We start from the raw sequence: 21,810 nt of genomic DNA, 5'->3' as shown, positions 1-21,810 counted from the left end.
GCGCAGAGTCATCATAGAAATTGGCAGATTCATTCAGAGGCTGGATTTCTACTCTTTTCTAGTTGCATAGCTGCATAACAAAATGTTCAGTAAAAAACAAAAGTGACCCCTTATCAAACCAGTATCGTGTACTTGATCCTAACTAAAAAGCATGAATCCATTTTGGTGCCAAATAATTCCTTTGGGTTTATTTCATGTTTAAAATGATTTTTATATGGTAATCCAAATTACAGAAAGATCCCTTTTCCAAAAAAACCCAGCTCCAGCTAATAGATCCTATACCTGTACTAGAAGCATGCTAAAAGTTTATTATCATGTAATGTATTATTTATCTTTTTCTTCAGGTTGTTTTGTCTCACTATGGTTATATTTCTTAATGCTTTGCTTATTAAGTACAATTTAAAAACAAAATCTCAAGTTAAAAAATAAAAACTTACAAACACTACATTAATGCAATTTGAATTTTTATATTAGTATCCATAACCTTCTCTAATCTTTCAAGGCTGTAGGGTTTTATAGTTAGATATCATGCCACATTTCTGCTTAACACCCAGCTAAAAAGAAGGAAGAATAGAGGCATGCATGCATAGAATAGGTACAGAAATATAAATTAACATTATAATATATATATTAGTTCAAATGCTAGGTATTGGGATATGAGTAAAGTAGAGAAAAAAACAAATTTCGAAGCCATCCTGACTAGTACAAAAACTTCATCTCTTAAAACCCCACATACAGTAATATTCTGATGCTGGCTTTCTTAGTGTCAATGATTTAATTCTTGCCCCAGTTCCTCACCTTGGTCTACTATACCTACTATAGCCTAACCTGTCAGCTCCTCTCTTGCATTTTATTCATGTTACCTTCCCCGTTACTGTCTCTTGTACAGTAACATGTACAACCCTGCCTAAAAAAAATAAATAATCTTTCTTTATTGTAACATTAGTGTCCTTGCCATTCGCATAACCTTGTGGGCCTGGGGCACCATGTAAAAATTTTTTTTTTTACATGGTGCATTGTGCATTGCAGGTCACCCACACCCCACCTGTCGGTCTTCTGTATTGAGGAAGCAGACCTGGGTCTCGCCTGCGGCCATGGGGACAACTTCCTCTATACTTATGCCACTGATTCTTGCTGATTTTGTGGTATCTCTGGGAATTTCTTGTATTAGGACTTGTTTTATTTATTTTAAACTTTTAAAGTTAAAGGATCTCTGCATCAAAACAATACACACTATAAGCCAGTGATCCCCAACCAGTGGCTTGTGAGCAACATGTTGCTCCCTAGTCCCTTGGATGTTGCTCCCCAGTCCTTTGGATGTTGCTCCCAGTGGCCTCAAAGCAGTTGCTTATTTTTGAATTCCTGGCTTTTGGGCAAGTTTTGGTTGCATAAAAACCAGGTGTAGTGCCAAACATAGCCTCATGTAGGCTTCCAGTCCACAGGGGGCAGCCTAATCGCCACTCACAGCCCCTATTTGTAACCCCAGGAACATTTTCCATGCTTGTGTTGCTCTTTAACTCTTTTTATATGTGAATGTGGTTCTTGGGTAAAAAAAGGTTGGGGATCTCTGCCATAAGCAGTTACTGGTTTCTTTCAATCTAATTACTCTAAACAAAATACTATACATTAGATCGTAGGTGTAGACAGGCATTTACATAAACAGGGATACATGTATTTAATTAAAATTGTATTATAAATTATATAATCTACAAACAATAACCTTGGCACGCAAGTGCTCTCAAAAGACCTTATTTCATCTTTCCTTTCTGTTCTCTATCTCAAAGTGTTATTGGGAATTAGAAATGTGTGTCCCATTAATGTCACTGTTCTGTTAAAAGCATAACATGCATAGCACAAGCAGCAGGATACATCATATAGCTTCCATTTGCATATTATATTGTGCATTAATGCATGATGAACAATAGCCGGTAACTTCAAAAAGCATAGGCCCGTATTGAAAATGAAACAGTGTGTCTCAGCTGACTTGCATGAGCTGCTGACAAGCTTAGGAGAAGCAAGTTCAACAGTTCAGTGCATATGATGGAAATAACTTCAGCTTGGGAGTGTGGGCTATACATATTCCAGTAAAAAGCACTGATATACCAGATACTCCTACAAGAGCTTTTCTCCCCCAACTGACCAAATTATGATTGTCATGTTATAAGGGTAAAACTGGGCATTTTTAATGCTATAGATAAGTTGTTTGCCATTTTTGTGAAATTCTTTAATAATTATAACTCTTTGCACTTGTACTGCATACCAAAGAGGCTTCAATAACGTGCAAAAAGGCAAGGATGCAAGGCATAAGGAAACCCTGTACTTAAAAGGGAAATATTTCCTAAATATTTACCATAATTACTAATGGGAACTCAGCATTTTTAGGGCACAATACCAAGGTCTTGTGGCTCTCATTATGGCAGTCATAAAGCAATACAAAACCTTATTATTTCTGGGGTACTACAGAGTATTACTAAGCCAAGTTCATGAACATAATGAGACCCAGACAATGTTTAACAATGTTTGATCACGCTAAGCATGCACTACTTACCAAAACCTCATACTGTTGTGATACTTAGGGGCTGATTTACTAACCCACGAATCCGACCCGAATTGGAAAAGTTCCGACTTGAAAACGAATATTTTGCAACTTTTTCGTATGTTTTGCGATTTTTTCGGATTCTGTACGAATTTTTCGGATCCAATACGATTTTTGCGTAAAAACGCGAGTTTTTCGTATCCATTACGAAAGTTGCGTAAAAAGTTGCGCATTTTGCGTAGCGTTAAAACTTACGCGAAAAGTTGCGCATTTTTCGTAGCGTTAAAACTTAACGCTACGAAAAATGCGCAACTTTTCGCGTAAGTTTTAACGCTACGCAAAATGCGCAACTTTTTACGCAACTTTCGTAATGGATAGGAAAACTCGCGTTTTTACGCAAAAATCGTATTGGATCCGAAAAATTCGTAAAGAATCCGAAAAAATCGCAAAGTACCGATCATTACGAAAAAAACGCAATCGGACTCCATTCGACCCGTTCGTGGGTAAGTAAATCAGCCCCTTAATGCCATTATATTATGGATGCACCAAATTCAGGATTTTTTCAGCAGGTTTAGGCCGAATCCATGCCTCTGGACAAACCGAATCCTTAAAATCACGTAACTTTTTGTCACATAAACATGGAAGTTGAAAATTTTTCACTTTAACTCTTCCTTGTACTAATTTGCATATGCATATTAGAATTCGGTTTGGTATCAGCCACATTTTTTGCAAAGGATTTTGGATTTGGCCGGATCCTAAAATAGTGATGTCGGTGTAGATTATACCCACAAACTTTTCCGCTGAATTGTGCCATTCCTAAAAAATTACTGACATTAAGAGAGCTGGTATTTTTTTTTTAGGAACCTGTTTATCTGGCCCCACCCTCTATAATATCATGAAACACAACAAGGACTGCTAGGAGTCTATGAATTGGCACATTTGGGCCAATTTTTTATAAAGGAATTATAACACAACCAGAAACACATTAAGAGAAATGTGGCAAAAAAAGCAGTAGGGAATTAATAATGTTTTCAGACAAAAAATAAATTGGTGAAAACTTACTCAGGGTGCATTGCTGAGCACTATTGCAGCTGACATTGATTTTCTATTTTTAGCAGTTGAGATTTTTCATTGTTGGAGTGCTACTACCAAGCTTTTTGCTGAACTGCAACCCTAATGTTAACTGAATACAGGAAGTACACAGAAAGTCCATCAATTCATTTTTTGTTAAAAACAGTACCAAATTGTGATTCCACTAAAGTATAATGTAAGCTTTGTGGCCTGGCATTAACCTTACTATCATAAATGTATATTCAATGTCCCTGGTAGTTCAAGCGGGGTCCATGTCGGCAGTGATACCCGAAGCATATCCAAATGAACCGAAGATGGCGCCCAGGTATGCTGCTACGCTGCTCTGCTTTTTGAGGTTGGGTTTTTCGATTGGCCCAAGTTATACACTATGCGAGAAAGGAGAGGTGAGGGGGGTCTATTCAGGCAAGTTAAGGGGGCTTTTCGACCTATACTGTATATGTCTGTTCATACAGCCATGTCTTCAAATATGTCTGCATTACAACATTTTTCTCTTCACCACAAGGAAGCTTCTAAAATATTCATACAATTTCTCTGTAAAGAAAGTCTACCATCTAGTGGACACTAGAATTGTGTTCTTTGAAATTGCAAATACAACAAAATATAAGAGAACTGAATCCTTTAAAAACATTATAGAGCAAAACTGATTATCTGGGGTGACGTTATTGCCCTGAACTTTCCACCTGCCAAAGACAAAAGTACAGAGTCTATTTGTGTAAATCGCGGTAGTGTGCTGCGACTGAGCAAACCTGAGCATCTTTCATTATTAAAAGGTAACCACAAACTCCACGATGGAGCTAAAATTTTAAAAAACATGGTATAAGAAGGCTTATTAATAGCTGTTAATAATAATAATTTTAACCATCACAGAATCTGTGTGGGTTAGTGACAATTTGTCAATCCGTGCCAACCAGCTTTCTCCTAACCAGACGTACATTTATATACTTGTGCCCAACCCACCCATTGTTGACATCAATGAAATGGCCGCCAGATGCCCAAAGGTTTTAGGGTAGCTACACAATTTGACATCTTACTTGCTAGAACAGTAACTAGAAGAGTGACCAGGAAATAAAAAAAAAACAAGACCACATAGTAAAAGAATGCAGAAAACATTTATTTAGGAATTTTATCTTACAAAAGCATAGCATTATGCATTTAATGCCCAAAATAGACACTTCTAAAAGGTTGTATTTTGTACTTTTGCACAAAAATACAATTTTTTCACAGAAAAAAAAATATTTTTTTTTGTTTAATATGCATCAAAACTGGGTTAAAGCCAAAAGTAAAAGCTGTTGAGGTGATGTAGAACTCAGTTGCAGCTTTGAAGTTTTAGAGTTTTTTTTTATACTACTCTTTCATTTGCACAACAAAATAAAAAGATTATTTTAATAAATCACTTGGCATTCATGGTTTTAGAGAAAATAGGGCTGATTCACTAAGGTGCCTTAAAACGAGCGCTATTTATAGCGTTATATGCGCTAAAAATGTTATCGCGTCTTATTTTTCGCGTCTTAACGCATGATTCACTAAAAGGATATTTGCGTTAATTTAGATGTGATGCTGTTTGCGTTATTTACATCGCAAAGACTATTTTTGTGTGGTATTTGACGCAATGCACGCTAATTAACGGAGCACGCTACTTGTCATGCACGCTAATTAACGCACGTGTGCTTATCGTGCGCATGCCATATTAGCCATATACACCATTACGTTCGTAAAACTACTTTTTTGGAAAATGACCATTTCCCTGCAAACTGGAGGCTACATCACTTTAGGGCCAACACATACTTGAATAAATCACACTGCAAAGTCCATATTGTGTTGCCAAAAGCTCATGAACTGTACTTTTCTATAATTACCGCTTGCCCTAAGTAGGTGTTAATTTTTGCATAGACTAATGCGATATTTAGCACCTCCAAGAGTTTGGGAATCATGCATTAGTATTATTTCTGCGCGAGAATTAACGCAATGCGGTAAAATTAACACATTCGGTTGCGTGCTATTTAACGCAAGCGATATGCGACTTAACGCATTCGGATCGTGCGTTTTTTTGCATCAAAAAACGCAAAAAAGCATGCGATAGTGCTTTTCGCACTTTAGTGAATCAACCCTAATGGGATTATCACAGTCACATTTTTTCGCAGAAGAATATTTATATAACCTTTTACATTTTGTATACTAGATGTATGTTTCCTTATATTTTTTTAAAGTGTAACTGGTCTCCAGCGCTTTTTGCACTTGCCACACATAGTAAGGTATATTACATGATTTAATATTAGAGAATTTATACTTAACAGTGATCTTTGTAGGTTACAGTCATATGTTAGTGTACTAAACTAATTCAGATATAATGTACTGTCACCCTTCCTTCAGAAACACTACTCGATATAAGCTGCTGTATAGCGATGGGGGCAACCATTCAAGTTTAAAAAAGGTTTAAATGGCAGAGGTTAAATAGCAGATAAATTCTGTAGAACAGTGCTGTCCAACTTCTGTGGTACCGAGAGCCAGAATTATTCTGGCCTACATGGTGGAGGGCTGATAATTGAAACAAACATAAGGTCTGTGAGGTTATTCCGTTTTTGAAACACAAACTGCAGACAGTAAAAAAAAGCTTTAAAAAAAATCTGATTTTATACTCCTGCAGGTATTTTTCTGAAGTCAGGAACCTTCAGACAATTGCGCAGTATATATCTGGTATATATTTACAATACAGATATAGGATCTAAGCGTTTAACTAATGAACAAACAGTGGCATAGCACCTGGAGTGCCTAATGCCCCATGTGACAGACAGGATCATGTGACCTCTATAATGTAAGGGCTGATATTCCCTTACACAGTCTATGATGCTTACCTGCTAACAGTAAGGAAAACCTAGGAAACCAATGCATTGTTAGAGTAGAATGCAGGTAACCTACAATACAGCAAAATACAGTGTCTTACATTATTAGGGTCCTGCATCATATTCTCTGGCAACTGACCAATAACTCACTCCAGTCCTAGCTTTCTTAACAAGCTCTGCAAGTTCCTCTTCTGCCCAAGGTTTTTTAACCATCTCACACACCATTTGACCTTGCATACATTATGTTTGAACTATGGGAAACTGACCTGCAGTATCAGTAGTGGTATTTTGTGTTTAACCCCCAAAATAATTTTTTGCCTAATCAAAAGAAAACTTAATTCTAAGCAACTTTGCAATATACATTCATTACATATTTGTAATGTTTTTTTTTTAGTTATTTGAATATATAGCTGCTATAAAAAGCAGTATTTGTCTTTTTTTTCTATTCTCTGCCCGGTGGTTTTGGCATTTCAAACAATGTAACAAATGCTAGCAGATTTTACAAACGTGCCTTGCTGGATTGCAACATTGTTTAAAAAGAAACAACCAGGAGTTCAGCAAATGCTGCTTTCTATATCAATTACATTTACAAATAACTTTTAAAGCACTAATAATTTTTAATAATTTTTTTGACTATGGCACTGCTCACTGCAAAAATGACTGAAAACTATGGGGCTGATTTACTAATCCACAAATCCGAATCCCGAATGGGAAAAAATCAGATTGGAAACGAACATTTTGCGACTTTTTCGTATTATTTGCGATTTTTTCGTCACCGTCGCGACTTTTTCGTAGCCGTTACGTCTTGTGCGAACTGTTGCGACTTTTTCATAGCTATTTCAAATTTCGTGAATTGTCGCGACTTTTTCATAGCCATTACGACTTTCGTGAATTGTCGCAACTTTTTCATAGCCATTACGACTTTCGCAAATTGTCGCAACTTTTTCGTATTGAGCTCGAAAAATTTGCGACAATTCACGAAAAAGTCGCAAAATACCAATCATTACGAAAAAAACGCATTCGGACGCTTTTCGGATGTTCGTGGATTAGTAAATGTGCCCCAATGACTGGTGTCTTGGCAGGAGGAGAACTAATTTGCTTCTATACTCAGAACGATCCGTGAGTGCAGAGAATAGCAGAAGAACAATATGCCTTTCAAAAGCATTTACATTTGCAAATAACTTTAAAATCATTAAAACCTGTACATGCATTGTAGCGTTTTTTAGCACTACATTATGTTTAATTATGCATCATTTTGGTGTTTGAAATTACTAAGGTGTGTTGCATTGCTTCATTAGTGCAGGGATAAGATACCAAGGCTTGCTTCTACCATTTGGAGTCTGCTGTTGCCATTGTTCAACATGAGCAAAAAAGCTGTGCCAACGAAAGTCAAGGAGACTATTATCAGGCTGTAAAACAAAAGTAAAACCATAAGAGACATCAGTCAAACCTTAGGATTACCAAATCATCTGTTTGGAAAACCATTATTATCATCATAATCATGAGCATTACTAAAGCATACCAGCTCCTCTGTTAAACATGGTGCTGGGGGTGTTATGGCTTGGGCATATATGGCTGCCACAGGTACTGGAACACTTATCTTCATTGATGATGTAACTGCTGATGGCAGCTGCACAATGACAGTGACTGCAGTAGAGGCTTGGCAGAGCATCACCAGAGAAGATACTCAGCACATGGTGATATCTATGAATCACAGATTTCAAGCAGTTACTGCATACAAGGAATATGCAACAAAGTACTAAACATGACTGCTTTAATAAATCTACCATTACTTTGTTCGAACCATTATGGTGCCCTGAAATGTGGGGGACTATGTATAAAAAGGTTTTTAAACTCTACATGGTGAAACTGAAATGTATGCAAATAACTTTAAATTAAAGTCTGGAATGTGCTCTTCTATCACATCTGAATTGTTTGATTTAAAATGTTACACTGGGGATCAGAAGGACACATTAAAGAAAAATGAGTTTTTCTCCCAAACGTTACAGAGGGCACTGTATGTGCGGAGTGCCTCAAAACAGAACTAAACATAAACACCTTGGCTCAGAGACTGAGATATATGTAAGGGTAAGATAAAATATTATTACATATTCTGCTTTTGGCATGCTTTGTTTTTCTTATATTACAAAGGTATAACTGCAATTTAGACATTTGAAGGAGCAAAGGTAATTCTTCAAAGTTTCTTGAACAAGCATAATATCTAAGCCCATTATGAGCTTAATATCTACATTTAGTTTTGTATAGGTATATATATATATATAGTTTATATTTGTAAATGCATATAGGTTTGTACAGGTATGTGCATATATGTGCATATATGTGTTTCATTTGGATTGTGCCTTTTTTTAACCCAAATCAACTCTCCAATTATATGTGATATAACTCTAATCTAATAATTTTAGAACAACTCTAATGGCCTCATTAGGAAAAGATCTGCTCTTTTGGCGGTGTTGTTTATGTTTTCCTTTGAACAAAAGCATGTTTTTGAATGTATGTGCTGAATGTCTCAAAACAGTGCAAAGGAGAAGACCTCTTGGTTCAGAGCCCAAGACATATGAAAGGGTAAGATAACGTATTACCACATTTTCTGCTTTTGGCATGAGGAACACATCAACTTGTTGATCCTACACTCACATACTAAGAAAATAATATGGGAGCATACAAAATGTTTACTTAAAGCTGTGTACAATACAAAATAGTTCACATTGGTACCTTACATAAAAATATACAATGCACTAAGGGATGCCCTGTTTATTATGCCCAATTAATTTTGAGTTAATTTGACCCACACATTGCTTTGTGTACATGATAGGATACAGTTTTAAAAACTGCACAAACTACAATTTTATCTCGCAGCATGCAAACAGAGAGAAAACAGGGCACAAGCAGAGCTGGGTTAAGTTCCTAGATTTCTCCTGACCCAAGTCCAAAAGCAAATCGCTGGGGGCAATACACTGCCCTTCAGTGCTACAGATTCATACTACCCTGGCTAAGAAGTGATCCCTAACTTTTCTTACATACCTCGCCCCAAATAAAAAATACTGCATATGGCTGGACAGTTTATGAATGCTCCTGCCAGGATGGAGTCTAAACAATCCGACAGACAACCAGCCTGAGTAAAGCAGTTACTTCTAACATTCCAAATAGCAAGAACTGAAAGCGGAACGATATAGAGATCGATCATTTCTAGCAGATCGCTATATCAAACACATCTATGGAAACTAACTTCCTTATTGTAACGTGTACTAACCAAATAAAGCGCCTCTGACGGGGCGACGTTCCTTGACAACGAAATGACGTAGTTCCCATCTTTTCCTATTACACTAGCCGGCAAAGTCGTCATCAGTTGGCGCGCCACAGCCAAAACTCCGCCCACAGTCTCCCCCAGAGAACCCGCGGGAAGTGGTCGGAGAGGTAAGAGATGGACGGTATATATCACACGGCCGTTTTGCATACTGTAAAGACACGGAGTACTTGGAACATCCCATTGACACCGTTTCCAAGGAAAAATTGTGTCCAGGGGACAACCGGTATTGGTGCCATTGTCTGTGGTCTTTTAACAGTAGGCATATCAAGCGCTCCCATAGCACATACATGCGCAAGAACATGACACAAAGCATTTGGTAGCTACTGTTCTCGCACGTCTTTGTGTATTACTGCCGGTCCATTGACAAGAAATGTATTGACTAATATACAAATATCCCAATACATTAGTTAATAAGTAAGTACTTATTTAGCGCGTTACTGGAAATGTTATTTTTGGATTGGCTCTCTTTACCATATCTGTTAAAGTTGTATTGGGTAAAGCAAAACATACCTCATTATCAGAGGTGTGGGACTGTTAATAGCTCAAAGACAGCAAAGCAATGCCTTAATACAAAGCAAGCTTATCTATTGTGCCATGTTGATGTTGATAACCCTTAAGAATGTGATATCATCTCAACACTATGTAGAATTGAACTATAAGGGTGAAGACAGATGTTGGGATGGCATACGAGTCGCTGCAATGCAATGTTTCCTCTGGACAACTTGGGGCGACTGCGGGACATTGCAGTGACACATATGCCATGCCACCGGCGATTTACCGTCTAGCCGGTGGGATGGCATTGCAGGGAGATTAGTCGACTAATCTCCCGTGTACCACTGCCCTAAACACCAGAAAATACCCTGCCATAGACAATACTGAGAGTTGCCTGCAGGTTTTTTTTTTTTGAAGTCAGGAATCTTCATACAACTACACAGTATATATCTAGTATATATTTTTCTGCACATACAATGTAGGTATAGGATCTAAGTGCACGAGTTGCTGCAATGTCCCGCAGTTTCCCCTCAAGACAACTTCGGACGACTGCGGGACATTGCAACGGCGCGTATGCCATAACCTAGCCGGTGGAATGGCATTGCAGGGAGGATCTCCCCTTGTACCACTGCCCTAAACACCAGAAAATACCCTGCCATAGACAATACTGAGAGTTGCCTCTGCTAAAACACACGTAGAAACAATTATCAGTAAATGATCAGCATTGTCTATTTTAGTAGCCACAACAAGTAGCTTCTACTAGTAGCTCCATGTGTCTTCACCCAAAATGAGCTGCCAAAAGACTCTTGTTTTGGAATCCTTCAGGTATAATTCCTAGAGTGACTCCTGTTTATCAATGAGGGAAACCTAGTTGCTTCTGTTTGGTGCTTGCTATCAATCCCAGGCTAGCAATCAGTGGATTCTGGCAAAATGTCAGAGGGGCCACAGCCACCGTTTATTGGGCCTGTGGGGGCTTTTTGGGCCCCTGTGTACTTGAAATGCCAGGGCCTGTTTTGAATCCTAGTCTTAACCTGTTTGCCATTAAACAGATGGGCAGTATTTGGCAGTTGCAGTCTGCCAATGTTAGCCTCTAACCTACTCTGCATCAATTGCATGATTTGAGTTTGGCGTTCATATAAACACATTCCATTCCATCTTTTGACACTAATAAAATCAACAAAAATAGAGCTGCATGTTCCCAACTTATGCCCTTTCCCTCTTGTCAGATTTGGTGGTTCTGTGGTGCAGACCTAAAGACAATCATGCAAATTAGAACTTTAAAGCATTTTCACAAAACCTCAGCCATGGAAATGTGGCATGTCTATGGCTTTAATTGTTGCAAGGATTCATTTGCTAATAGTTTTAATTTCTAGAAGGCATCTTCCATAGTCTCTTGTTTGATCTGACACTAACGAAACTTTACTTGGATTTGCTTATGGCAAGCTCTGCATTTTGATCACAACAACTGCTAGTTGCGCTTAAAATATGTGGTGTGGTATAATAGACCACATTCTGTTAAGTGACATATCTTGCAGTGAATTTATATCTTATTATGTATGTAATGTAGAGGCCCAGAGCAAACAAAAAGTCTGTGAAATCCCTTTCATGTTTTCTGTATGTCCCTCCAGATGTATGGCATAGAACCTTGCTTTACGTTTCTCTGGAGACCAGGGTAAACCTTTAATTTCCCGATAATCTGAATTCATAGAAAATTGTGTCTTCTATTATATGTATTATCTTGTCCATTACACAATCCGTAATTTACTGTGCAAACAAAAGTTTGCTAGTCGTTTATATTGAAAAACCCATAACTGTTGCCCGTACTGCACAACAATTTCAGGATACATAACCTGGCACATTTCCGGGTCATGTAATGAGGGGCTAAAAAAAAAAAAAAAATCCAATACATTAGTTTAAATAATCATAAAAGAAATGGCAAACTCGAAAAACTAGCAAGGCTAAATTATATTAGGTAGAATGTAGAAGAAGGAAAGTAAATGGAACATGAACATGAGATTAAAAGGCATAATGATATGAAAAATATCAGCAATAAGGCGATCATTAAAGAAAGCAAAATGCAAGAGTACTAATAGATTAAAGGACATACACCTGGAAATAGAATGTTGTCTATTGAATGAAACACTAATTCTAAGCATCTTTCATATATACATTAAATAAATTAGCCTTTTGGCACTGCTGGTTTAGACTCAAACAATGTAGCTAAAATCTATTATCTACCAGTTAAGACTCCAGTTCCCTAAATGTTTTGCTTTCTTTTTCACCGGTCCATTAATCACCTGCTTCTGCTTTAGGGTTTCCATAGTCAGATACAGCAGTGCAGAAAATTGGAAGCTTGAGGCAAATACTGTGTTCAGTTGCTTTTTTATTTATGAATAACTTCAAAACCATTGGGAAAATCTTACACATGTCAACTGGAAAGATGTCAAAAATAATAATGACTGAACCACTAGGCTAAAAAGCTCAGGAAATTAATAATAGGCAATTTTTGTAGTACATCTCCAAATTCTGTAAATTTAACTAAAATAAAAAATCAAAGGTAACAAGAAAAGGCTGCACTGGAAAGCTGCTTAAAATTATTTTTATTTCATGAGTTAGTACTGTATTTTTTGGTTTACAACCCTTTTAAGTAGAAGAAGCCAGTGCAAGTTTTGGCCAACTATATTTCTTTTTATTTGTTTTTTAACCAAAAATAAACACTCTTGCCAAAATCACTTTTCTTTAATTAAACATAATGTCATCTTTTCAAACTTAGGTCTGGAACTATGTCAGCATTTAACCTGGAACGCTTCCGTTTTGATAAGGGAAAGAAAATCGATACTGAGTTTGGTGAAAAGGGTGCATCAAGTCGACCAAGCACACCAAATTCCCAGCTGGAGGACCATGGTATGTGATTTCATCATCTATATTACTGTAGTATTCGTGTTGATGGAAGCGCATGGAATTAGAGAAAAACAAAAGCAAAACTAGTGTAATACGTACAAAACTTTCTTTGTGACTAAAACGCTAAAAGATTTTTAGCGTTCTAATTTGGTGCAAAATGTGCAAATATATTAAGTGAATCGGACAATCAAAAGTGCTTATATATCAGCCCAATGCAGTGTATCACACCCACAGGATGTGTCCAAAGTAAATGCTCACCAGATTTAATTAAAATAAGAGCATGTAGAGAAGTCAATTCGGCTATTGATTGCAGTGCATCCTTAGTCCTCAGAGTATATGGAATGAAGAGGAATCGAAAATAGTATAAAATTGTTTAATATGTAAAATAAAGCCCCTGCACAATGCAGGCTACTTACAGTGTGAAGCAGTATATCAGACACAACAAAAAGCCCAACGCGTTTCGCGTGCTCACGGCACGCTTCCTCAGGAGCACGCTTCCTTTTGCTCCTGAGGAAGCGTGCCGTGAGCACAGAGATATGTTTTAAGTTCTCTTCCTTTTGCTCCCTTGTGGTTTGCCGTGGAGAAGGACCCATGGGTCTTGTCTCAGGCCAGTTAAACCAATATCTGAAAGGAGACTTAGATTGCAGACCATGTCAAGGATATTTTATTTGGTAAAAAAATTAGATTCTATTATTAAAATGGCATCTGGTGCAAAGAGTGTCTTTATACTATATAGGTGAGAAGGTATAAACACCAAAAGGCTAGGGAGGAACCCCAAAGGGAACAATCCCTTTGAGGCTCAAAATTTCTGAAGAATAAACAAGCATGTAATTAGAACTCCATTTTCTCCTTAACTTCAGGGAAGTCACAGTGATAATCAGTTGGTCCAGACTTCGACAATGGCTGCAAGGTTACAACTCTTTTATGAAGCCTGAACCATAGATGTCAAAAGTTTTAGATATTGTTTGAAAGGCATAACATCTTAAGTCCTTGCCCAGAAGTAATGTTTTTCAAAAATCAGTGCCCCCAAAAGTGCCTCAGGCATAAAGGGATTTTTCAAGAGTACATAGATTTGCTAATGGGTTTGCATTGACCACAGGCATGTCAGTGTCAGCCTGGGGAGCAATTCTAGACGATCGCTCAAGGTCAGTGGGACCTTCACACCATTCCCTCCAATGTTTTGGCAATAGGTCAGGCACTTCTACCCTTCTCTCAAGAAGTGTCTCAAAAGTGGGTAAATGATCGGGTCAGACAACACTACAGCTGTAACTTATGTCCAAAGGTAAAAAGGTACTAAAAGTTCAAAACCTATGAGTGAAGTGTGACCAGTAATTTTTGGGCAGAAAAATTTTCCCAAGTCTGGCATCCTTTCATGTGCAAGGGTACAAAACCTCCAAGTGGACTTTCTCAGTTGCAGTTACCTTCATACAAGTGGAGTCTGTATGGATCATATGGCTACGGATATAAACTGCAAGTCTCAGAAATTCTTTTCATGAAATCCTTGCCGGTCTTCAGTGGGGTGGGTGCTTAGCGTCAGGATCAGAGCAAGAAATTCTTTGTGTTTCCTTCCTTCTTTGTGATATGTAGAGAGCCCAAGGGCTCATAAATAGATTGGGAGAGAGCTCTAGTAGTAGCCATAATTCCCCAATGGTCGAGATTCTCTTGGCATGGTGGAGGCACCCATGAAACTGCCAGTCCAGCAGAATCTTCTTGCAAGAGGTCCAGTCCATTTCAAGGAAGTTTACATTTTCCTTTTCCTTGATGGCCTGGACGATGAGGCAAAGGTAGTTAAAGAGAGGTTGTCAAGTTGATCTCTTATCTTTACTGCTAAAATCTAGGTATGCCCCCACCTCAGATTGGTAGCAATTATGTCAGCCTTTTGAGTTGTGTTCTCTCTAAGCCAAAGAAACACACACTGTGATGTTTGAGTTATGAGGCCAGTCTTTGGATTTTTGCCTAAAGTAATCTCTATTCAGATCAGGAGATTGTACTTGCATTATTTTGGCCGGAACCCAGTTCTGAGCAGTAGAAACTCTGGCATACTTTACATCTAGTAAGAGCTGTTTCTAATTCTGTGGAGCGAACTAGGTTATGGCACAAGTTTGACAGGTTTTTACTTATCCCTTGAAGGCTTAGGAAAGGTTTAACTCCATCTAAAGTAATACTTACAAGTAGCGCAGTAGAGTGAAAAAGGTTTTTTTTTTTTTTTGTTTAAAGTGCAACTTAAAGAAGTGGAAGAAGACAATTGCTTAATGGTGCCCCAGGCTGGTGCAGTTTTGGAGCACCGGCCCAGGGTATCAGGTAAGTGATTATAATCACTGGGGGCCTAGTATTTGGCACCTTCTGTAAATTTGCATTTCCATGGTATGACTTATATAGTCTAATTATGAATGGAATTTTTCTGTAGAGACATTGATAAATCTTTGAATCTTATGAATTTTCATGAAAAATTTAATTTGTTCTTTGACCTTTAATTCAGAAACCTTCAATACTTGGCATTGTGATTTCCTACTAAACAAGCTGTTCTTCATTTTGTATGCATGCCCTTCTTTTCTGTGGTAATTACAGTACTTTGTTTATGGTTAGGCAAACCTATAATTTTTTTTTTTTTTTAATGTTGTCCTACTTTAAGGCATGGTGCTTCAAGTTACTAAGAAACCCTGTGCCAGGAAATCGCCAGGTCACAAGCAATCAAGATAATAGATATAATACCTGTATTATTTAAATAACTTTGTTGTTTTGTTTACATTCTTGCTATTTGTTGCTTGCTCCATAAATAGTGGTCTTTTATTTGTACATTCTGCAGTGACTAGCATCCCTGAGACACCTGAAGCTAAGAGGGTGAACAACCCTTCACTTTTTAAAAAAGATAAAGGTGTCAGTTTCCTGGATTCAGACTCCGAAAATGAAGATCATCAGAGCAAATCAAAGTTCAGTTCTACACACCAGCAATCACACCCAAGGGAGGAGTAAGTAAAATGAATGCCATGATAATAGTATTCACACAGGATAATATTAGTTTGCAGATATATAGAGTGCGGTTTAAAATAAAAATATTATATAAATGTTACCCTTCTCCAACCTTCTTATATACTTTTTAAATCACTTTTGTAACTTCCCATCTATTTAAGCTTATATAGGGTAACTAGCAGGACGCTCTCATACAGTTTTGTAGCAATTTTTACAAACATGTTAGAATATGTGTGTTTTTACTTCTGAGTCACTGAAGCAACGTTAAACTGTGGCACATTAAAGGAACAGTAACACCAAAAAATGAAAGTGTATAAAAGTAACTAAAGTATAATGTGCTGCTGCCCTGCACTGGTAAAAGTTGTGTGTTTACTTCAGAAATTCTACTATAATTTATATAAATAAGCTGCTGTGTAGTATGGGGGCAGCCATTCAAAGGAGAAAAGGCACAGGCACATAGCAGATAACAGATAAAACACTATTGTATTCTACAGAACTTGTCTGTTATCTGCTATGTAACCTGTGCCTTTTTTCCAGCTTGAATGGCTGCCCCTGTGGCTACACAGTAGCTTATTATATCAATTATAGTAGTGTTACTGTAGCAAACACACCAGTTTTACCAGTGCAGTGCATTATATTTTTATTACTTTAAAGCTCTTTCATTTTGTGGTGTTACTGTTCCTTTAAAGTGCTAAGAATTGTCATTCCCTGCATTGCTATTTAGTGTTCAAAATATTTTCATTTTATTTCAGGTTTGAATCTCTTCCAGGTTCTAATATATGGTGAAATTGGTTTTATTGGTGTTTTTTGTTATGTATTTTCTTCATTTGCTACTGTGCATTGTCAGACCAAAAAATTAGACATTTCTGTTGCTTGGTAATTGGCAAGGCTGTCCATTTAGATACTTCTTTTATAAAACTTTAGAAATAGCATCAAAGAACCAATAGATATTAATTTTTATTTTGAGTGAACTTAAAGAAGAAGTAAAACTTAAATCACTGGGTGTGATTTATCAAAATTTGAGTTTGTGAAAAAAACAACTACGACACAACTCATGCGACTTTTCTTCTCACATTCTAGCTTATTTAAGAAAAAGCATGACTGACGAGAATCACATATTCATTCATTTTCAATGAGGTTAAAAAACTTGAATGTTTTAATTACTGGGAAAAGACAGTTCTTGTTAAGTTCTGTTGAACCTCGCCAACTTCTACTTGCCAAGTGTTTTCTGGCAACTCTTCGAGGAGTTTTTCTTTACTAAATACGAACTATTCCTAAGAATATTCTTGAGTGTAGTCGCATTTGCATTTTTACTTAAAGGAGATGTCAACCCTAATTTTAATTTCACTTCTAATGGATAGGGCACCTTACCCTCACTTAAACCACATAAGTGCTGCTCCCTCAATCTCAACCTACAGCCTGCACCACCGCATTCTTTTCTGCTCCGTTTTGCGTGTCACCCAGCAGCCATTTTGCCAGGTGACGTCATTGAGAGTGCGCACCTGACCTCTTCAAGGATTTTTTTTTCAAGCTTCTGCTTTTTTAAACAAAGCTGTACAGACAGCTTTTTCCTTAAAATGAAACTGTTAGAGCATTAAACAACAATAAAATTTAACAGAAATGAAGTGTACATTGCTTAAGTATTTCAGCAAACACTGTTTAAGCTTGCAAGACTCACTTACAAAATGCCTGCAGATCAGATTCAGCGGTGAAAAGGTTAAACTTTCCTGCCTGCAGTCAGAAGATCGTGTTCCAAGAGAGGGAGCAGAGAGCTCTTGTTTACAAAGGCAGAGTTAGTATAGCAACTGCCTATGCGATCGGCTCATTGGAGGATTGACTGTGGGCGTGGTTAAAGAGTTCAGTCGTCTGCTGTGTAGAGAAGAGATTCATCTCAAGTGAGCATGCTCATTAAAACGGCTTGGAACTGGGCATGTGCACCACGCCAGGCAGACAAGGAGATTCTGAATGGAGGGGGGAGAGGGAGTTATCCAGCTCTGCAGTGAGAGAAACTCCAAGGGATCGCTGCAGCTTCAGTGTTTGCTTCTGAGGGACAGGAGTGGCAGGTATTTAAACAGTGCTGCAAGGCTTTTCTCTGCTAAAATTTTTGGTTGGGGGGTTGACATGTCCTTTAAATCATGAAAACAAGCATTAATTCAAACTTTGATAAATCGGGCCCTTAGTGTTATTCACACTGCTGCAAATTCATCAGCCAGGAGCCATTGGAGAAGGAAGAAAGGGAAGAAGTGGATCACTCCTTGGTGCTTTCTGAAAAGTACCCTGGGATGGTGCAATTTTCTGCTAATAGGAGCACTCACCCGGTGTATTTGTAACTGATCATAATCACTAAGGGGTGCCTATAATTTGGCATCTCGCAGTGATTTCTTTCTCATCACCCATCAGTGAAAAGTGAGTTGCTGGTGGCAAAACTTTAATATATCAAATATATTAAATAAATAGATATGCTTTGTAAAGGAAGTTGGTGAAATGTTAATAGAATGCATTAAAACATGTTATTGGTCTGCATGTAGGTACTTTTAATAGCTTTGAGCAGACAATATTTCTATATATATATTTCTATATATATATATAATCCCAGCAAGGATAGCACACCACACAATAGGTTGAAGCCTGGGTGCTACAGCGAAAAAATCAAAATATACAGTGGAGGAAATAATTATTTGACCCCTCACTGATTTTGTAAGTTTGTCCAATGACAAAGAAATGAAAAGTCTCAGAACAGTATCATTTCAATGGTAGGTTTATTTTAACAGTGGCAGATAGCACATCAAAAGGAAAATCGAAAAAATAACTTTAAATAAAAGATAGCAACTGATTTGCATTTCATTGAGTGAAATAAGTTTTTGAACCCCTACCAACCATTAAGAGTTCTGGCTCCCACAGAGTGGTTAGACACTTCTAATCAATTAGTCAACCTCATTAAGGACACCTGTCTTAACTAGTCACCTGTATAAAAGACACCTGTCCACAGAATCAATCAATCAAGCAGACTCCAAACTCTCCAAAATGGGAAAGACCAAAGAGCTGTCCAAGGATGTCAGAGACAAAATTGTAGACCTGCACAAGGCTGGAATGGGCTACAAAACCATTAGCAAGAAGCTGGGAGAGAAGGTGACAACTGTCGGTGCGATTGTTCGAAAATGGAAGGAGCACAAAATGACCATCAATCGACCTCGCTCTGGGGCTCCACGCAAGATCTCACCTCGTGGGGTGTCAATGATTCTGAGAAAGGTGAAAAAGCATCCTAGAACTACATGGGAGGAGTTAGTTAATGACCTCAAATTAGCAGGGACCACAGTCACCAAGAAAACCATTGGAAACACATTACACCGCAATGGATTAAAATCCTGCAGGGCTCGCAAGGTCCCCCTGCTCAAGAAGGCACATGTGCAGGCCTGTCTGAAGTTTGCCAATGAACACCTGAATGATTCTGTGAGTGACTGGGAGAAGGTGCTGTGGTCTGATGAGACCAAAATAGAGCTCTTTGGCATTAACTCAACTCGCTGTGTTTGGAGGAAGAAAAATGCTGCCTATGACCCCCAAAACACCGTCCCCACCGTCAAGCATGGGGGTGGAAACATTTTGCTTTGGGGGTGTTTTTCTGCTAAGGGCACAGGACAACTTATTCGCATTAACGGGAAAATGGACGGAGCCATGTATCGTGAAATCCTGAACGACAACCTCCTTCCCTCTGCCAGGAAACTGAAAATGGGTCGTGGATGGGTGTTCCAGCACGACAATGACCCAAAACATACAGCAAAGGCAACAAAGGAGTGGCTCAAGAAGAAGCACATTAAGGTCATGGAGTGGCCTAGTCAGTCTCCGGACCTTAATCCAATAGAAAACCTATGGAGGGAGCTCAAGCTCAGAGTTGCACAGAGACAGCCTCAAAACCTTAGGGATTTAGAGATGATCTGCAAAGAGGAGTGGACCAACATTCCTCCTAAAATGTGCACAAACTTGGTCATCAATTACAAGAAACGTTTGACCTCTGTGCTTGCAAACAAGGGTTTTTCCACTAAGTATTAAGTCTTTTTTTGTTAGAGGGTTCAAAAATTTATTTCACGCAATGAAATGCAAATCAGTTGCTATCTTTTATTTAAAGTTATTTTTTCGATTTTCCTTTTGATGTGCTATCTGCCACTGTTAAAATAAACCTACCATTGAAATGATACTGTTCTGAGACTTTTCATTTCTTTGTCATTGGACAAACTTACAAAATCAGTGAGGGGTCAAATAATTATTTCCTCCACTGTAAATGCAATAGAAGCAAGCACTCAAAGGACTTTGAGAATCATAATCCAAAGAAATTAAATAAAAAGTTTCCTTACATGGAGCTCCCTGACAAAAGTTTGGATAAATAAAAAACCATGTGAGGAAACTTTTCCTTAGTTATTTTCTTTGGATTATGATTCTCAAAGTCCTGTGTGTGCTCTGGCTTCTATTGCATGTGTATATATATATATATATATATATATATATATATATATATATATATATATATATATATATATATATATATATATATATATATATATATATATATATATATATACAGGTCCTTTTGAAAAAATTAGCATATTGAGATAAAGTTCATTATTTTCTGTAATGTACTGATAAACATTAGACTTTCATATATTTTAGATTCATTACACACAACTGAAGTAGTTCAAGCCTTTTCTTGTTTTAATATTGATGATTGTGGCACATGAAAACCCAAAATTCCTATCTCAAAAAATTAGCATATTTCATCCGCCCAATAAAAAAAAGTGTTTTTAATACAAAAAAAGTCAACCTTCAAATAATTATGTTCAGTTATGCACTCAATACTTGGTCGGGAATCCTTTTGCAGAAATGACTGCTTCAATGTGGCGTGGCATGGAGGCAATCAGCCTGTGGCACTGCTCAGGTGTTATGGAGGCCCAGGATGCTTCAATAGCGGCCTTAAGCTCATCCAGAGTGTTGGGTCTTGTGTCTCTCAACTTTCTCTTCACAATATCCCACAGATTCTCTATGGGGTTCAGGTCAGGAGAGTTGGCAGGCCAATTGAGCACAGTAATACCATGGTCAGTAAACCATTTACCAGTGGTTTTGGCACTGTGAGCAGGTGCCAGGTCGTGCTGAAAAATGAAATCTTCATCTCCATAAAGCTTTTCAGCAGATGGAAGCATGAAGTGCTCCAAAATCTCCTGATAGCTAGCTGCATTGACCCTGCCCTTGATAAAACACAGTGGACCAACACCAGCAGCTGACATGGCACCCCAGACCATCACTGACTGTGGGTACTTGACACTGGACTTCAGGCATTTTGGCATTTCCCTCTCCCCAGTCTTCCTCCAGACTCTGGCACCTTGATTTCCGAATGACATACTTTGGACCACTGAGCAACAGTCCAGTGCTGCTTCTCTGTAGCCCAGGTCAGGCGCTTCTGCCGCTGTTTCTGGTTCAAAAGTGGCTTGACCTGGGGAATGCAGCACCTGTAGCCCATTTCCTGCACACGCCTGTACACGGTGGCTCTGGATGTTTCTACTCCAGACTCAGTCCACTGCTTCCGCAGGTCCCCCAAGGTCAGGAATCGGTCCTTCTCCACAATCTTCCTCAGGGCCCAGTCACCTCTTCTCGTTGTGCAGCAT

At 38.1% G+C, this 21,810-nt stretch overlaps 1 protein-coding gene across 2 annotated transcripts in view; it reads left to right on the top strand.

The window, feature by feature from the left end:
* Window positions 1-9,885: 9,885 nt before the first annotated feature.
* smarcad1 (SWI/SNF-related, matrix-associated actin-dependent regulator of chromatin, subfamily a, containing DEAD/H box 1) overlaps window positions 9,886-21,810 on the top strand; it is a 71,122-nt gene continuing 59,197 nt past the window's right edge. Inside the window, 3 exon segments of one of the 2 annotated variants that reach the window (NM_001015697.1) lie at window positions 9,886-9,903; window positions 13,062-13,192; window positions 15,996-16,158. In NM_001015697.1, coding sequence (NP_001015697.1) covers window positions 13,072-13,192; window positions 15,996-16,158 — 284 coding nt within the window. In that variant the 5' untranslated portion in view covers window positions 9,886-9,903; window positions 13,062-13,071. 2 annotated transcript variants of the gene reach the window in all.

Source organism: Xenopus tropicalis, chromosome 1, assembly GCF_000004195.4.
Source record: "Xenopus tropicalis strain Nigerian chromosome 1, UCB_Xtro_10.0, whole genome shotgun sequence".
Classification (NCBI taxonomy): Eukaryota; Metazoa; Chordata; class Amphibia; order Anura; family Pipidae; genus Xenopus; species Xenopus tropicalis.
The sequence above is the reverse complement of the archived record's forward strand: the minus strand, read 5'-3'. Positions and strand labels throughout refer to the sequence as shown.